This window comes from Epinephelus moara, chromosome 6 (assembly GCF_006386435.1).
Source record: "Epinephelus moara isolate mb chromosome 6, YSFRI_EMoa_1.0, whole genome shotgun sequence".
Lineage (NCBI taxonomy): Eukaryota > Metazoa > Chordata > Actinopteri > Perciformes > Serranidae > Epinephelus > Epinephelus moara.
In genome coordinates, this window is record NC_065511.1 from 23459264 (window position 1) to 23478702 (window position 19439).

The following is a 19439-nucleotide window of genomic DNA, read 5'->3' on the forward strand; positions in this document are numbered from 1 at the left end:
TATTCATCAATAATTCATTTATTTCCATATTCAGTAATTTTCTGTGCATAGTGACTACAGTCCCAGTGGTAAAATGTTTAATGTAAGGAGCAAGAAGCTGGTGTCATCATCATCATCATCATCATGTCATTGTTTTTGCAATAGTAGTTTCTATCGGTCAGTCAGCAGGGCTCAAATCGTTGACTCTTTTTCACGTACCCAAAGACTATTCAGGTTTGTGGGGGGTTTGTGGGACATTGGGTGAGTGGCAGGGTACACCCTGGACAGGTCACCAGACTATCACAGGGCTGACAGATAGAGACAGACAACCATTCACACTCACATTCACACCTATGGCCAATTTAGAGTCACCAATTAACCTGCATGTCTTTGGATGTGGGAGGAAGCTGGAACAAATCCACGCTGACACAAGGAGATATTATATTCAGCATGATAAGGAAAAACACCACATTTGTTCTGAGAGGTCTAAAGTCCTGAAATATCTATCTAAGTATCCGACAGTGCAACTCTGACATTTTTAGATAACATGAAAAAATGTAATGTCAGAGTTTTTAAAAAATAGGAATACACTAACATAGTGTTTGCTAAATGTCTTACATATGATTTCTTTTACACCTTATGTTTGCATAGGTGGCGCGGTGCTGCAGTGGTTAGCATTGTTGCTTCACAGCAAGAGGGTTTGTGGTTCGAACCTGGGTAGGGAGAGCCCTTCTGTGCAGACTTTGCATGTTCTCCCTGTGTGAGCATGGGTTTTCCTCCCACAGTCCAAAGACATGCAGGTCAACTGGTGACTCTAAATTGGCCGTAGGTGTGAATGTGCGCATAAATGGATCTCTATGTGTCAGCCCTGTGATAGTCTGACGGCCTGTCCAGGGTGTACCCCGAATTGCTCAGTGTCAGCTGGGATAGGCTCTAGCCCCCCCGACCCCTAACAGGATAAGCTGTTACGGAAAATGAATGAATGAGTACGCTTGCATATATGTGATATTCAACTTGTCCTCAGTTCATAGAAACCAAATACTTGATTGTGCTCCTTGTAGTCTCTGAGATACAGCTAGTTTCTGATTATACTGTAGCCTATTTAGTCTTAAGGCACATGCTACTACTGTTTTTTTTTCTGAAGAAATAATGAAATATATAGAAGTAGTCCTATATGCCCAAAGACTTTATATAGTATGATAAGAAAACCTCTGCCGACTGATTTTGAAAATATCTTTAGATTTGTGCTTAGAGAACACCTCCACTGGAGGGAATACAAATTTCTGTTGTGGGCACAAATTGGTTAATATATTCTTTTCAGATTTACTGATTAAATATTTAGCTATTAAATGTCAAAAGTTAACTTCTGTCCAAACTGATCTGATCTTAAAATTCCTTTGTGTGAGCAGCAGTGAAGAACTCAATAGCTAGTATTCAGTTGTACATGTATGCTCTTCATACACTCCTCACAGCTAGGTGAAAGAAGTGTCTGCTGACCCACTGTGTATCAATCAGTCTCGTCTACACGCAGGGAATGACAGTGACAGGGAAACTGAGTGATGTTGGGAAATTGGAAAGGAACCCCCCCCCTTCAAGAAAACAACAACTGATCTCTGATCACATGCTGTGTATCCGCCTCATTTTGTTTTCCTATATGATTACAGCTCGTAGCGTTTCACTCTCTGACATAATTATGCACTTTCAAAAATCACTGTGTGTTTTCTTTTTGAATTACTCTGCAGATGATATCATAGATATTGGAAACTATTCCAACTCTAATTTCTGCTAATAAGCATATTACTGCGTCCCCCATCGTTTTGAGCCAACTGGCAGAGAGCATGGAACGCAGCCAGAACAACGGGTATAATTATGTTTTTAAATAAGCAGGTTTTAAATGATGGAGAAACGGGTAGATGAATAACCCGTGAGCAATATAATAAATAAAAGCCTGAAATTGCAGTGGTCTGATAGAATGCAACAAAGTGGTTAGAAATACTACGAAGCATATTTATTTCCACTGCAGGCAACGTGTCCATAATCATATATCTGGTTCCTGTAATGAGTTTTTGACGTCTGCATGCATCAGTGTGTGTATGTTCATATATTGTCGTGTTACCTGAAGGCCGAGCGGGTTGAGGCTGGTGTTCGTCCGGCAGCTAATTGGGCCGTCAGTTTGAATCTCCATAGCATACAGCAGGTTCTCGTCACGGAAACGGGAAGGCCAGCCGATCTGGAGCTCAGCCTCTCGAATACTGCTGGGACCGGAGTTATGGAGCTGGAGACAAAGAGAGGGAACAGGAAGAAAAAACAGAGTTCTGTCAGTATTGTGCTCTTTTCTGTCTTATTAGTAGGTCTCATGTGACTGAGGCTATAATTAGGTTATCATAACTGTGGGATGATGACACAGGCCACCTGCGTTATAGTGAAGATACTAACGCAGCCTTCAGTCACCGGGGATTGAAATACAAGACAAGTAAAAACCTACAGCATCACCTGGCTCACGACCCACATCAAAATTAGGATAAATGAATTATGAGCTTAAATGAACCATCAATTCAATAAATCCTCATGTTTTACCCCGACCTGTATTCTCTCCTTCTCCCTCTCTGCACAAACACACACATGCACACACACACACGGTCATTAACACTGAGGCAAGTCATCCAAACAGGACATGATCCTGGTGCTGCAGGGCAGGAATTCTGCAACAGCAAAAAAACTCCGTCCTCTCTAACTAGAAGCAGCTGCCAACTGGGAAAAGTACCGCAAATGAAAATCATTATCAGCTGCAGGACAGGCCAGACGCGGCTGCACTCTGGTTCAATGAAGCAGCCGTCCCTTTAAAACAAAGGGAAATCACATGTATGGCGCACGGACGCAGACATGAACATACGCCTATTGTAAACTGTCGCCAGTCTGTCTGCCATCCTCCCTCCTTCTATCTATCTATCTGTCTGTGCCTCTGTTTGACCTTGTTTTTCCTCCCGGTGATTATTACTCATTACACTCTGTCCAGTCTTTAGGATAATCCTCTTTCCCTTCCTTCCTTCACCCTCTTCGCCTTGCTCCTTATTCCCCTCTGTTTCCCCCCTCCTCTGTTTTCCCGCCTTCACAGCAGTAATTACTCCTGAGCTGGAGACCTTTGATCAGCCAGAGCCCAATTCTTTATAGAGCTACTGGTTTTACCGTGTGTGTGTGTGTTGCTGTTTACTTCACCTTGCAGAGCCCCCCGCTTGCTGCAGCTTAATTTACAACTTCCCACACCTCTTTTTCTGCTCTTTTCATCTCAACACTCCACGACTTTCTGACCAGCAACAACACTTCCTCATCTCGTCGTCTCCAAGTACCTCTACTTTCACCTTCTCATGAGATTTAGCTGTTTGGACGTAGGCCGTGCGCTTACCTCATAGATGTGTGTTACTTGTGGTCCCACATCATCCTCTTTGACAGGCTTCTCTTTGGGTTCCCAGCGTGGGAATGGCAGCACCACCTGAGATGGATGAGACACCCTGTAGAGAGGAGAAACAGCTCGGTGACACTGATGCATACACACTCACAGACCATATGAATGTTGACAGTGTTATTGGTCACTGTGATCATTCACTGAAGTGTTTTTGGCCCCTGTGTTTCACAGTCGCAGAGGGATGGGAACATGTCATGTCTAGTGCAGTAAAGTAGCATGGCTACAGAGACCAATAACTGTAACCACTGTTCCCACATATTTCCATGGACAATATTTCAAAACTTTTCCATAACTTTTCAAGGACCCATAATAAAACTTCCATGATAACATGAACATTGCTCCATCTTGCAGGGCAATTATATAAGCAATAGTGGGGCTTTACGTGGATATGGAAACAATGGGATTCATCACCCCACATGCTATATCACACTGTCACTACATTATTTTTCCCCTATGTAAACATATCAGATTCAAACTCAATTCGAACATAATTCCAGTTGGCTTGCACACATGGACGCATATTAGCGCTACGTTACGTCAACAGCTACTGAAAATAAATTTGCTGTTATGTCACATAATGTGTAAGGTTATCCAGGAAAGATTACTATAATGATTCATTTCGTTACACACAACAACATCCCTGACTTTTTTCAAAGCTTTCAAGGTCTTCACTAATTCCATGACTTTACCAGAACTGGAAAACAAGACTGTGAAATTCCATGACTTTTCCAGGTCTTCTATGACCATGGGAAATCTGTATATCAGTGTACTGTACCTGTTGGCACTAAGTGGTCTTCAAAAATCTGAATCTGTCCTTTAACAGCTATCTTGTGATATTGGAGGGTCAAGAGTTTTATGTCAGCAAGATACATCAGTGGCCATCGTGTTTCGACTAGAGGTAACAGGTTTATCCACAAATTATTAGTGCCTCGGATGCATGTTTGGACTGCCTGCCTGTACCATGGACTTTCACACCGAGTGAGCATTATTTTTTAATTTTGTTTAATTTGTAAAATGTGACCAATATCAGATTCCTGTGTGAACTGATCAAGCTGAACTGACCCACATGCGCCAAAGAACAATAACAGAGATGTCACATGCAGCAGCACGTTGTCATATTTAAATTAACATGAAGGCCACTAATGTCAGCATTTACTGTTTCATTTATAAGTTGTTTTAAAAGGAAGCCAAATTTTTAATTATGGCTTTTTGTGGAGCAATGGCTGCTACTTCTGTGTGGAAGTGTGTGGATACAGAGTCGTAGACAGGAATGGGGGTAACGTGAAGCGAATGGCTATACTGAAAGAGATTTATCCCAGTGCCTCAGTGCCCAATCTGTCAGCGCCTTTCCATGAGACTTTCATGGCAAGACACTGAAAGTAGCATGAACTTTGATATGGCATTCAGACTGAGGACATATTGCAAAAATCAGACCTGTATTAGGACCACATATTAAAGTGGACCCGATCCAAATTGAAAGGATCAGATTCCAAGTGATATGTGCTGTTCACACTGTTATGGAAAAAAACAGATCTGAGTCACATAAAAAAATAAAAAAAAATAAAATATGGGCCACTTTTGCCTGCAGTCTGACTGTAGCCTACATTAAGAGGTCACACATCTGAATATAACACAGTCCAGTACAACACCATCACTAACCGTGACCTCAATTCTAAACATATAGTTCGACAAAAACTTTTGCACTGCATTAGAGTGTCCAGGTGTACCTAATAAACTGGCTTGGAAATGTAACTGCTGCAAAGCTGATTCCATTTGCTGACGCCACTCTGAGGAGTTTAAGGTATTCTGACCTAAGTGGGCGAAACTGTTTACACCACCAGCTGGTGATGCAATGTCACCTAAATGGGCAACGACAGAGCAAAGAGTCACACATGAAGACAAACCCGCTATCCTATTTTACTTTGCTTAAAATTCATAACTGTAATTTAGATTTTAAAATGCTGAATGGACACAGCTGAGGAAGGACACTTTCACAGCACAAACACAAGGACATGCATGTCCTTGTCTCTCTCATCCCAGGTCCTCCTCTGTTTGTATGTGCAGCTGACCACACCCAAACAACGCCATGCTGGGCTCCAAGCTTTGAAGTGTGTGTGTGTTTGTGTGTGTCATCAGTGGGCATACGGGCATCAGTGAACATGTCAAAGGCTCACAAGTATCCCATGTGCACATGATTACTCAAATTTATTTCTAGAGATGTGCTTTCATGCTGTTTTCCATCTGTATATAAACATGCTCTGCAAATTTAAACATTATAAAAGGGGCAGTAATATCCTGCAAACACCGAAAGGTTTAGGGCTGAAACCAGATCAAGTGGATCTCTGTGAAGCAGACACGGCAACAAAGAGTGTTGTCACCGTTTCCCGGAGAAGACGCCAGGCTCTCACATGCAAAGATGCTTGACTCACCCCCGTAAATTGAGTTGAGCTTTGGCGATGATGGACAGATTCAAACTGACTGGGTTGCTGTCGGAGTTATCTCTGTTTGAGCTGTGGAGAGATTCACAGGGGGTTTAGATTAAGGCATAAAATAAAACACACATCACACCGACAAAGCTGTACATCCTATATCTATTTGCAAAGACTTCACAGGAGGCTGCGATACAAAATGTGTCAAAACAAAAGCTCATAATAAAGCTGTGTTTATATGTTCAGCTGACTCCAAAAAGAATTTCCCTGGAAGCAAGCTTGGCCAGCATTTAACTGTCTGTGTCTAGTGATGTGATGTATTGAAATCAATTAAACGAAGCAAACAGTGGACATGTTGTGTGGAGCTCGTCTTCTCTCTGATGTTCCTCTGGGCCATGTGCCTTCTTCTGTCTCTGCGGTTAGTTTCATCAAACCACAGCGACAGGATCGGGACAGACACAGAACTTATTTACATGGCTCAGAAAGACAAGCAGCTCTTTGTGTGTGTGTGTGTGTGTGTGTGTGTGTGTGTGTGTGTGTTTGTGTCTAAGAGTTGGTGGGCGTGTCACCTGTGGATCTGTAGCTCAAAGCTGATCTTTGGTCCAGCATCTTCAAGCCTTTGGACAGAAAACCTCAAACCAACAGACAGCTGGGAAAGAGTGTGGGGACAACGTGAAAAAAAGAGAGAGAATATATAAAAACCATGTGACAGGAGAAGAAGGAGGACAGAAATAAGTTGCATCTGTACATCAAAGGCTACGTAAGTGTTTAAAGTGACCAGTGATAGACAGTAAAAGCCATGTTAACTAGGCTACATCCTTCTATGTTGTTACATGATAGGCAGAAGATCGTGTGTGTGTGTGTGTGTGTGTGTGTGTGTGTGTGTGTGTGTGCGCGCGTTTGTGTTGACAACAGAAGAATTCTAAAATCAGAGAAAATCCAGACTGCGTTCACTTAAAAGCTACAGCTAAGTTTCTTGTCTCTCCCTGGTTTAAATCCCCTGTCCTCCGGGCTAACTCAAAACACGTGGAGGATTTAATTCATCACCAACTGTACGACAACAGTGTGTGCGTACGTGCCCGTTGCCGTGTGACAGCGTGCATGTGCGAGTGTGTGTGAGCTCTACTGAACAACAGGTCAAACACATGGTCCAGAGCGGGAAATGACAGCATGCAGACGCGCACTAACACTTCACGAGGCAGGCCTGCGGGGGGGTGTAGGTGGGGCGCGGGACTACAAAGTCAGCCGGGAAAGATCTAAAGAAACAGACACCAGATGAGTCGTTCAGAGAGACGACGTCACCATCAGCTATGATACTGTCATAGCCTAAGGAGGAGAAGAAGAAGAAGAAGAGCCTGACAATAGTCTGAAGAGGTCAAATGCTTCTCGTAAAATCTGTCTTCTGAGCATCACTCCCCATCTTAAAAGGTGGCTGTTAACTTTGTAGTTTGGTCCTTTAGCGAGAACAGCAGCTGTGGTCAGCTTGGATTTATGTTGGTTGTTATGGATTGTACATTTTCATGGTGGAGAAAAATCATCAAAACATCCACAGAAATCTCCTCAAAACACTCTCACAATGTTGTCAGATTCTCTGCTGTATTTGTATTCGAAATAATTACGATTTTCCACAATATGGCTGAATGCACTGCTTCTGTGTTGGGCTGTTGCCCTCCTTGAAGCTACAAAGCTTCGCCACAAGCAATGTAGTTAGCCACATCTTGGCATAAAATGATGATTCTTTGGAACAGTTCTGAGAGAAGTGGTTTCATGCCGAAACAGTGGGTTGGAGAGTTTCTAAAGACATCATTATACTTTTTTGTCAGCCATTCAAAGTTGTCAGTATTGACATCTATCAAAACAAGTAAGAGTTCAACTGACCACTGCTGCTGTGCGCACAGAGGTATTAAACTACAAACTTTTAACAGCTACCTACTGAGCTTAAAGGTATACCATGAAGGATTTTTCAAAAAACAATGTATAGACCAAGCAAGCCTAGTCTTACTCCGAAGTCATTGAAATACGGCACTTGGGCAGTGACTTGCGGCGTCAGACACTGATGAAAACAGCAGTCCTTTAACATTGCCATGATAGGCGACTGGCCCCCGTATAGTTTAATGGTGCTCAGCGGCATCAGGGGGAAACGTGGTGGGACAACAACAAAAGTGGGAGAGGTGGTGGATGGGTCCAGTGAACACCGAGTGGTGTTTGCATCCTGTTCTTTTTTCCTAAACCTAACCACGTGGTTTTGTTGTGTAGTATATTATGATCTACTCTGAAGCTTTGGAACAGATGACCAGTTAGGGGCCAGGGTCAAAAGCATGTATGGTCAGGGTCAAGAGGATATTTATGGCCCAGGTTTAGGTTTGGTGAAGTCCAACAAGAATGTCTCTCTGTCGTCTGTTTGACTTTGTCTCACATTTCACAAACACGACCGAGTCTATATAACGAGGGTATTTTGGGACTGCTTTTCAGAGCAGTTCATATTGGCTTTGAACCCTCTCCAAGCATTTTGGATGCTTGACAGATGCTGTACTTCTTGTAATAAACCTTTTCTTTATGCAAGCAAGACGGTGTCATCGGAGCCTCCTTCATCACCTTCACATCATCGCTATTTAATAAACAACAATGTTAGAGCCACGAACAGGATGATTAATAAACAACAATGTTAGAGCCACGAACAGGATGAGAAGAAGGCACAACAGTTGCCTAAACCCAACCACCTGCGTTAGTTGTTGGAGGGAAAAAAAAGTCAGTTTGCATTGGTGGTACTGACATAGTGTGTTTATTTTAAAAGACACTGTATGTAAACGGTAAATTTCCTGTGAAAATGTAAGTATATTTTGAAAGAAGACAATGCATGTTTGGCATGACACAGCATCCCAGAATATCAACAACCAACACACCCAGGGTGACTTTCACGTTGTATCTGGATGTGAAAAGTCCATGAGCACGTTGATATGTGATAAGGTTGAACTGAGAATGTGCAGCAACCTCCTGGGCTCAAAAATAAAGCCAACAAAGGAGTGCTAACAACTGCAGTTCCTTAAATGGCCACTTGAGGCTGGCTCCAGAAGTGAATCAATCCCCATAGACCCCCATGTAAAATGTCCAACTTGACAGCAGAAATAAACATGTTTACAGCCTGGTACAAAAAACGGTTTTGGTCTCTATGGCTATTATAATTAAGGTCAGGCTGCTTTAAGTGACAGGCAGTCTGCCGTAGTGTCCTCTGTTTCTCAGTCAGATCCACCCCTCGCTCCTCCACAGCTCCACCCTATTGCCTATATGTGGTCACTTCTAGCTCCAACAAACCAAGATGGCAAAATGCCAAACTCGAGGCTTCAAAATGGGAGTCCACACACCAATGGGCGGCGTCACTGTATCCATTATATTTACAGTCTATGGCATAGACTCATACAAAAGTAATCCCTCTCAATCATCACTTATGACTAGAAGTGTGTGGTGGTGTATTTATCTGCAGGGACTCTGCCCTCTGCATGCATTTTTTTCTTATTTTGCTCTGGTCGGGATGTTCCTAGGTGCGTAGCCCCCAGCTAATATAGTATGCAGTTGGGTCTTAATAAAAAGGTAGGGACTGTAAACAGCATGCATCCAGGAGGAAACTATGAAAATAGCAGACACAGTGCCAAAAAAATGCAAACATAGTGAGGTGAAAGGTCAAGCAGACATGGCTCATTTGATATTGAATGTGAATATGCGGTTGGCTTTCACCTCCTGGTGAGCACTGAGGGAGAGGATTGGGATGACGAGCAAAGCGGGGGTATGTGGTTAGCTTAGATAGCTTGTTCCAGTATTGGTTTTTCCAATACAAAAAATGTAATGTTCCCACAATAGTAGTGGCATTAAGCCTGGGAGGAGGGGTCATGTTTGAATGTTGTTGTGTAACAGTGACCGACATTTCCTGCATAGTATACCTTTAAAGCTTACAGGGGTTGTTTGATACACAAAACATCTTAGATGGAGGACTATGGGGCTTGTGGGATATGGCTGATGTCACACTATTAACTAAAAATATTCACAATGTGACACGTTTTTGCATTAAAAAATTTAACTAAATGCGATGAACTGTGGCACACTCTCATGCTTTATACGAGACCAAACTTGGACTTCACATGTGTAAAGCAAAAACTCATTGCCTGCACACCTGACTCCACTTTATTTAAGCACTTGTGTGGTTTAGTTTCCATCAGCTTTGCACCTACATGTGATGTACATATAACTGAATTCTGCAAAAAACAAAAACATAAAAAACTAATTTATATTTTGCCTTGAATCAATAATTCAAACACTGGAATTTTTGTTTAACAGTTCACACAACATGATCATATAACAACAATAGAATTTAAATTGAATTTGAGGCCCTATTAACGTCACCAAGCTCACTGAACTAAAATAAAAACAGACAAAGAAAGAAGAGCTTCAGAGATGCAGGCAGACAGGCTCAAATACTGAAGCCAAAACCAGCTTTCCTTCAGGCATGTACCTCCTACACTGACCCTGCTCAGTGAGGCACTACAGCTGTGTCATGTGGCACGAGGAATGAACTCCAGTGATGACAACTGTTTCGTTGCACAATATAACTACAGTCTGTATGGGGTATATGGAAGTATGTTCTGCATAAGCTCACGGATTCCTGAACATCCAATGGGGCAAGGGAGAGTTAAATATGGGAAACATCTGGACGGATGGTGGGAACACACACACAAACGCACACATGCACACATGCACACATGCACATGCCTTGTCCCTTTCACATGCCTTGTTTTGCTCTCCTCCCCCAACACTGAAACATGATCACATAATTGATTTATCAGGACGCCGGGTGTCACCTCCAGAGCTCAAACACACCTCTGTGCCGGCCTTGACACATTTATAAAAACCCAACAGTCACAGTTATACACACACTTGATCACACACACTAAAGCACGTGTGATGTGCTTTTGTGGCACACATACTAATATACCGGTGTGGTAGAATTTCATGTAGGAAGGGACCACTCTTTATTTTACAAAGCCTTGACTTCCTGCATGTGTCATCCATCTAAGAGCTAAATGGATTATTATTACACACACACTTACGCACACACACATACACACTGAGAGTGAAGCATAGCTGAGGGAGTCAAAGTGTGTTGAATGAGGGTCAAGGTGATAATCAGTAATCATTGGAAACCATCAATCAGTGTGAATTAAACCTGAGGAGTAACAGTCACAGCTTCTTCGCGCAGATGTTTTAAAGGGGATGTGCCAGTGGAAACAGTGTGTGTGTGCGCTTTTGTGTGTTAAAACTCACCTCTGTCCCTGCTACCATCGGGTTCCCGAGGTCACACACCACCATTCTGGACTCATTGACCATCTTGTACTCGCAGTTTAGCTGAGACAGGGACTGGAAAGGGTGAGATGATGAGGCAAAAGTCAATGGAAAAGACAAATAGGGAGCATTGAGTCAAGAGGGGGAAAAAGAACAAGGGAGGGATGTGGATCAGCATCAAAGGGGGAAGGGAGCAAGGGAGTGAAGAAGGAAGGAGGGATGGGAGGGGGAAGGCAAGAGAGGAAGAGTGATGAATACTCTGACAGTAACAACCTCATCAATCAAACAGCCCCATTACACACTCATTAGCGCACGCACTCGTGCAAACACACACACACAGACACATACACAAACACACACTCACAGCAGTTGACCCTATCCATTTCCGTAGTCACTAATGCAGCTTGTAAATCATAATAGGGGCTTTTGGGCTTTTGCCAGTAAAGCATAGCCTGCTGATAGCCTCGCCTTAATCACTCCAAACAAACACGCACCTCAAAGACACAACAGGATGTGATGTCATACTGTAACCGCAGCCTCAAATAGCTCCCTTTCTTATTTTGAATGATCACTAAGTTGGCACATACCTCACACTTGCCACTGCCTCAGTCCTGTGTGTCTAAACTCAGTATCTGCTCTACTGGCTGAAATACGACACCCACAAAAAGATCATTTGTGTGTCAATGTCTCGTCCCGTGTCACACTGAATTTGTAAAGAAATCTTTGTTTCTCTCACATGACTCCATGGTGAATGAAAATTCCAAAAATAGAGTCAACAGGGTCTTGGAACAGCAAAACTGTATCAAAACATCTCTTCACAAATGCTCACACAACTCATGCAGTATTCAGTCATATGCTCAGTACTTACCTAACACATACATTTTCGCTAAAACCATGCTATTTTAAACACTTCAGTTTGTGAGTAGCACTTCTGGGCAAGCCCTTGCATTTGAACACTGCTCCTCCATTTCGTTGAGCAGAGTTAAAATGTATGCACCTGCCCAGGAGCACTACTCGTTCATGCTTGAGACTGTTTGTGGAATTGATTTAAATAGGAAGGTTTGGCAAAAATAAATGTGTTTGGGAAGTATCGAGCATACAGCTGGGTAAATGAGACTTGGATTAAACTGCATGAGTTGTGTGAGAATTTGTTTGTTTTGCTGTTGTTAAACGTGGACCCCTATGACTTCAATTTATCCAGAATTTTCTCCGGTTTTGGATTCTCCATTCACCATGGAGGCATGTGAGAAAAGTTTTCTTCACGAATTCAGCATAACATGGGATGAGTAGTTGTTAGACGAATTATAACTTTGTGGTTGAAGTATTCCTTTAATATCAAACAAATGTGTGTGTAAGTGTGTGTTTATTTACCTCCACTCTGCGCTCTACTCCAATATAGTCGGCCTCTAATGGTATCAGTGTGTGGAGCTCCGTCTCATAGGCTCCTTCTCCTTGGTTCACCGCAGTGATGGTCAACATGACCAGATTGTCGTCTCCAATCACCAGCTCGGAGCGGTCCCTGTGTGTGTTTTATTTAAAAAAAGAAAGAACAGTGCACTAAGAAAATAAATCTCTTCAGTCATGCAGAGGACACAGAAAATAAAGCGCTTTGCTGCAGTTACATAAAAGAATCTACAACTCTTGTCCTGTGTTTTTTTGTACACAAATTTTTAGGACTTCCCTGGATGTGCAATCTGCTCTACTGCATGGAATGCAATACCCCTGACCCCAACAATAATGTGCGTGCATGTGTGTGTGTGTGTGTGTGTGAGTGTGTGTGCGTGTGTGTGTGTTTGTGTGTGTGTGTGTCAGTAGAGGGTGACAGGATGTTTGTATAACGCTGCCATGGAGATATCTCACAGCTGGAAACACTATAGAGAATCGGCTAATTCACATACACATATGCACACAAACACCCTCACACACACACCACATGGTAAATGGAACTATAATGTGAGCAGCTTCAGTGTAAACTTTGCTCATTGTGTGAGGAATAACAGACATGTTCTCCATGATTTAGCTGTGTGCGCATGTGTGTCGCTGTTTGGCCGTGTGAAGTGTTGAGTGTTCACAGGTTAAGGTCAGAGGGGCGTGGCAATGTCAGTCTTACATGCCGGCAGAGAGCTGGAGGTCGGGGATGCAAATGTTGTCGTCACCGCAGTCGAGGAGAATGTAGGCCTGAGAGGAAGAGGAGAACAGAGAGAGGGGGGGTGTCATGAGGAAACTGTTGAGGTACACTGGACATCATCACAAAGCCAAAAATAGAAATAAACCCAAGTGGGACACCCCAGGATGCAGGTGCTGTATACACGCAGACACATAACATGCATACTAGAGTTCGGCAGAACAGTTCCAGCAGAACATGTTTTGGATTAGGTTTGCACCCAGCTGTGGGCTGAGGTTGGTTTTAGGGCTGTGCCGAATAGTTTGAAGCTTCATTCACAATGTTGACATTCAAATTGTGAATTAACATTCTGTCACTGTATCAGGAAAGTCAGAGCTAGTTAAAGGCTAAAGTGAACAGATATGTTTTTAGCTTTCTTTTAAAAATATTCAGCAAGCTTGCTTCCCTGATATCTATACGTAGTGTGTTCCATAGCTTTGGGGCATAACTGGCAAAGGCTGCATCCCCGATCTTCTTCAGGCTGTTGCTGGGAACAAGGGAGTTTGCAATGTAGCTTGGCTCCAGCCCATGTAGGGTTTTGTACACAAGGAGCAGGACCTCAAAATCAATTTTAAATGTAACAGGAGGCTAGTGCAGAGCAGCTAAGACTGTGTTCTCTCCTGATTGGTGGTTACCTAGTAGTACCGACCCACAGGTCGGGCAGATTCGGGTGAGCTTACTAGAAAACATCACAGGTTGGACAGGTGGGTCAAGAAGTGATATAGAGGCATTCCTCATAAATTGTTAATAACTTACAGAAACACTGTGTGCAATAGTCCACCTTCCACCCTCTCTTCCTCTCCGTCACACTCTCTCTCTCCCTCTCTCTCTCTCTCTCTCTCTCTCTCTCTAATACACACGCGCTGTGACACTAACGCCAGGGCCACACTGCCAATGAAGTGCTGCGAAGCGCAGCGCACTGAAATTCTCGCGCGAGCCCGTTCACATCACGTGCATTTCTCCACGCCGGTCGACAAGCGTTCTGCTCCCAGCTGTTGTCTCCATCACATTTGGGGCTGTTTTTCCATCATGGGTCTCTCTGTCTCTCTCTCTCTTTGTCTCTCTCTCTCTCTCTGTCTCTCTCTCTCTCTCTGTCTGTCTGTCTGTCTCTCTCTCTCTCTCTCTCGTGTGTGTTTGTTAGTGAGTGAGTGTGTGTGTTCATGTCTCTTGCGCTCTGTTTAGATACCACTGACTAATATGTATAGCCTATATTCCTGCCCAGCTTGACACATTCGCTCGCGGCTCGCGCAGAAAATAGGCTAGACGCCGAAACAATTGCTGCAGCGCCGGCCACGGAGCTGTGTGGATGACACAATCGGTTAACATGGGCGCCGAAAGGAAACTGGCTTCGCTTCTCGGCGCTTCAAGGCTATTCGCCGGTGTGGCCCTGGCGTAAGTCCTCGTCTCTGTCTTGACAACTGTGCTGCTATGACTATGAGGAGCTATTTTAATCTGATGACTCACTTTATTGAAATTGAGGATTTTGTGTCAGGATTTTTTTAGGGGTGATGACATAATGAAATATGATGACAGATATCTGAGCTTCATTTGACAACCTTAGTAGAAGCTTTGAATGTAAAAAAAAAAAAAAAGGACTTACAGCTCCATTAAATAGTAACAAAAATTCTTCTCCTCTCCGGCGTTCTCTGTGGTTACTTTACTCTTCTTGGTATTTATCTTAACGCTTTCTGCAAGTGGAAGAGCTTGCAATGTGTTCCACATTTTTTCAATCAGGCTAGCTTGCTTGATTAATAAATTGTTTTAAATTGTTCCAGAGCTGAGTTTTGGCATGCAGCGAACCCTTTTTTAATTTTTTTGAACTGCCAACACTGACCAGCACCTGACTGAGTTATACTACTGTACAGTGAACTCCTTTTTTTCTTATAGTTAAGGTCTTGATCTGTAAAGTTTCGCTTGGAAAGAAGTTCTGATCCACCCTGTGAAAAGACAAAATTGAGCTTGACATTAACAGTTAAAGCAGGTGATTTTTGTGTGTGTCTAAGTTAAGCATTTTCACCGAGGAACGAGTGACTGAAATATATCATCAGGTTGGATTTCAGTATCATATTTGGCAGTATGTGCTCAGAGTTGGGCTTAGTCTTGTCAAGTCATGACAGTTTTATTTATTTAGCCCAATATCACAAATCACAATTTTGCCTCAAGAGGCTTTACAATGTATCCAGCATATGACACCCTCTATTCTTAGACCCTCGAGCCAGGTAAGACAAAACTCCCGAAAAAGAAAGTCTTAAACCGGAAAAAAGGAGGAAAGAGCAACAGAGGAGGAATACCTCTCCCAGGATGCTGGAACTGATATAGCAAAATCACATTATAGAAAAACAGTATCATACTGTATATGTATATTATGCTTATTCTGTATACACATAGCATATACTCACATGCTCTTGAAGGAAGGTGCTACTGTAATGGTTGAGGACAGGTGGGAGGTTTTGGCCATGAGCGGGTGGAGCTAAGCTGTAGTTTAGAGCCAGTGAGATTGGGGTTAATTTGTCCCTGAAATCCTCCTCCTCCTGAAAGTAAACAGAAAGGTGAGAAATGTGCAGTAAATAGTAAACTGAGCCGTTGGACAACTGATTCCTTTGTCAGATACAAAACATTATGCAGAGCTCATAAGTTTGTGTTTGTGTGTGATTTGCTCACTCTCAGGTAAATGGTGTAGCGCAGACATGAACGTGGGCGGTTGTGTCCCAGCTTTAGGAGGCCTGTGCGCTGAGGCTGCTGAGTGTCCAGGAACAGAACTCGCTTAACTCCACCTCTGGTGCCTTTCAACCAGTCCAGCTGCAGCTCTGCTCTCAGGTCTGGACAGACGGTAAAGATGCAGATGGATGGGAAGTGAGAGGAAAGCATGAGCGTAATGAAAAGGAGAGTGAATGAGGACATCAGGTCAATCGAACACTCCTTAACTGTTTAATCCACATGGTCCAGTCCCTTTCTGTGTGTGTCCCTGCACATGTGTACGTGACTTTCCATTTGTAGGAGTTTTACTCTACAGAGCATCATTAGACAGTGGAAACAATGTGCTTTACACCTCCACAGTCTGTGTCTGTCTGCCCTATTCTTGTTTCCACCCTCCCTCCTGCCTTTGTTCTCCCGTCTGATCCGTGCAGCAGAGCAGCAGTTTCACAGCAGGAGACTCTAATGAGATGTACTCTGGAGGTGGCTGTGACTACTGTCCCACCCTCTTTACTTTTCCTCTCTGCCTCCCTCTCTCATCCCGCCACATTGTGCACAGCTGCTTACCTACAGAGTTGGGGATCCCCACTCCGCTCACTGCTGCACATACATCCACCTTCAGGCTGGAGGAAGAGAATATGAGAGGGACAGACAGACAGACAAGAGAGAGGGGGAAGAATGTGATAACTGTTAGCATATTGTATATGTATATTGATCAACACATTGTTAAGACACTCTTGTTGTCTATTGGCCTCCACATTCGCACTGACATGTGTACAAAATGTGCCAACATCTTGGGTCCAATTCCTACCGGGACATTTAATCTTGAAATAATGACCCTCTCATGACAGCATGAGGCTCTTTTTCAATAACAAGCCTGCCGATAAATCATACTGGATATGACACCTTTTTTGATTTTCAACAGCCCCCCTGTCTAACGTCTAACTTGCGTTGTAATTCAGTGATTCAGTGCCATTTCACTGGAGTTGTACCTTGTATGATTTCAAGTTCCAAGTAATTACACTGATTGATATAAACTATTTAATTTCCTGTGCCCCCATTTCAGATTTGAGTGGGTATGAGATGCTCTGTGCTTTGTCTTGTAGCACCACTGCTCATTGCTGCTTTTAATAATGGTACAGGACTAGGAACATATGATTAGATACATTGGTTTTGAACAGCCTGTGAGAAGACTGAACATGTAACAGTCTGTTCATTCTTGATTAAAAGCTGTTTTCACTCTCATGTTTTTGCTCTTCAGAACACGCCACATGAAATTACTTTTCTCTGACTCTTATATTTCTCCGATTGTTGTCTCTTGTCTTGTCTCTTTCCTGTGTGTGTGTAGCTTACTCACTTGAGTTGCAGTTCTCATTGCAATGCACAGGTTTGATTGGCTGACTAGCATCATGTGAGATGATTAACGCATGCTTAATTTGAGTGTTTTATAGCAGAGGTTCCCAACTGGTGGGTTGCAGTCCAAAAGTGTCCAGAGCTTTTATTTTGAAGTGTTGTTTCCTGCTTTAGAGTGAGTGAATCATGGACAGCTACTAAACAGAGACGGCAAACTAGCTTGAAGACATGGCCAAATGCAAGTATGACACAGAATAAATTAAACTGTGTGCACCTTGAAATAATTATGAAGGAGAAATCTGGACCCCATTGCTGGACCAGTTGGCAATAACTATTCTATAGGTAGCTAACTTTGTCTTAAAAGCTTGAAAAAGAAGGCAGTAAGGAGTATGTAACTTCTCTCGTGTGTCACAGTTACATTATGCTGGTTGACTAATTTCAGTAGTTTAGTTGTAGAAATTGAGATTTGAAATTATTATGTAAATTGGTATCCCTTATCTTTACCCTAAAGCGTTATTTAAAAATGTATGCAGTGCATTTTGAATGTTGTTTGTCTTTATTTGTGGTGTCTTGCAAGCCAGTGCAGCCTGGTCATATTCGTTTCATATTCAGCACGAGTCGTGTGGTGAATGCACATTAAAAATGACATGCTGGTCACAGCAGTGACTTATTTGAAAGAAATCATTACTGCACACTAAAGTCCAATGACTTTATTTATTCATTGCAGAAGTTTCAACCACACTCTTTCATATTTGTATGCATGACAAAATAAAAATTTTAAAAAATTAACAAACTAAATACTCTATCCAAAAGCAAGACATTTATTCCTTCCTGTGCTCCGGGGCCAGTGGGAAATACCGCCGAAAGCCCTGTGAGCCCTTCAATTAGACACACAGACATGGGAGACTGGGAAACATTTCTGCATTTCCTCTGTTCAAGTGTGTATGGATGTATGTGTAAGATTGTGTGTGTGTGTGTTATCACCTCTTTAATCAAGAACAGGAAAGTGACTCCCACACAGGGAGCTCTGCACTATTAATATGCACTAATCTGTGGAAGCTTACGGATGCAACGCTCCTGATTCGGAGGACTAAGCAACATGAGGCAAATGACTTCATGTGATTATTGTTTGTTTGGTTTCAGTCCACAAACCCCAACATCTAAAAAGCAGATGTTGTGGATGCTAGTGTGTTTGTTAATAATTAGGTTCCCCATTAGATGACACAATAATGATGAGCTAGTTTTCCTGCGTTCAGAATGTGTGGGATGCAGATGTGAGTTTACGTGTGTGTGGTAAAATACAGGTTCCTATTTTAAAAATCACTCCCCTAAGTCATTTTGACCTCTCCAGGTGGTTTTGTGTGTGTTTAATATGTGTTGCATGTAACTATGTGCATGTTGCATGTTTTTTTGGGTGGGTGTGCTCAAGTGCAACTCTAATAAGCACTGTGTGTCAAATTTAAGTGTATGCAGCACGGAAATGACCCCCATTTTACTGACAACAGCTCTTGTGCTTGGTTAGTCATTACTGTAATTTTCCCGAAAATGCATCTGTGCTTCACCACCGGCCCTCCCTGCAAACATACACATAAATCCCTTCCCTGAATACCCTGTATCTGCTTAATGAGTAAGAACGTTCAATTTAAGCCTGGTCATTAAGTAGCTGCCCCTCCTTCTCCACCACTCCTTCATCCATCTAGCCCCAGCTTGTGCCTCTCATGTGTCACCATTACATTCAAGTCACAGAGCTAAACATTGGATTTTAGGGAAAAATAATTTCACTGCGACTTTTGAAAACCCCCCCCCAAAAAACAGAAGGTCTCTTTTTGTTCACTTGGGGGCAGCAGAGAGATGTAAACGCAACTTTGACATATTATTACTTCTTAAATTGATATGGCGAACATGTTAGCAAACTCTTTTACTAGGGCTGCCACCTAATAGTCGACCAAACGTTAGTCAACCAGAAAGGTCATTAGTCAGCAAGATTTCATTGGTCAGCCACAAAAAACTCTCAAAACAAACAAAA

At 42.8% G+C, this 19439-nt stretch overlaps 1 protein-coding gene across 1 annotated transcript in view; it reads right to left on the reverse strand.

Moving 5' to 3' along the window:
* itga8 (integrin, alpha 8) overlaps positions 1 to 19439 on the reverse strand; it is a 55175-nt gene that overhangs the window by 4770 nt on the left and 30966 nt on the right. Inside the window, exons 16-25 of the mRNA XM_050047610.1 lie at positions 16628 to 16683; positions 16028 to 16185; positions 15766 to 15897; positions 13313 to 13380; positions 12574 to 12721; positions 11185 to 11277; positions 6441 to 6520; positions 5872 to 5952; positions 3383 to 3488; positions 2096 to 2254 (exon numbers count right to left, since the gene is read on the reverse strand). Of these exons, the coding sequence (XP_049903567.1) occupies positions 2096 to 2254; positions 3383 to 3488; positions 5872 to 5952; positions 6441 to 6520; positions 11185 to 11277; positions 12574 to 12721; positions 13313 to 13380; positions 15766 to 15897; positions 16028 to 16185; positions 16628 to 16683 (1081 nt within the window). The remainder of the gene's footprint in view (positions 1 to 2095; positions 2255 to 3382; positions 3489 to 5871; positions 5953 to 6440; positions 6521 to 11184; positions 11278 to 12573; positions 12722 to 13312; positions 13381 to 15765; positions 15898 to 16027; positions 16186 to 16627; positions 16684 to 19439) is intronic.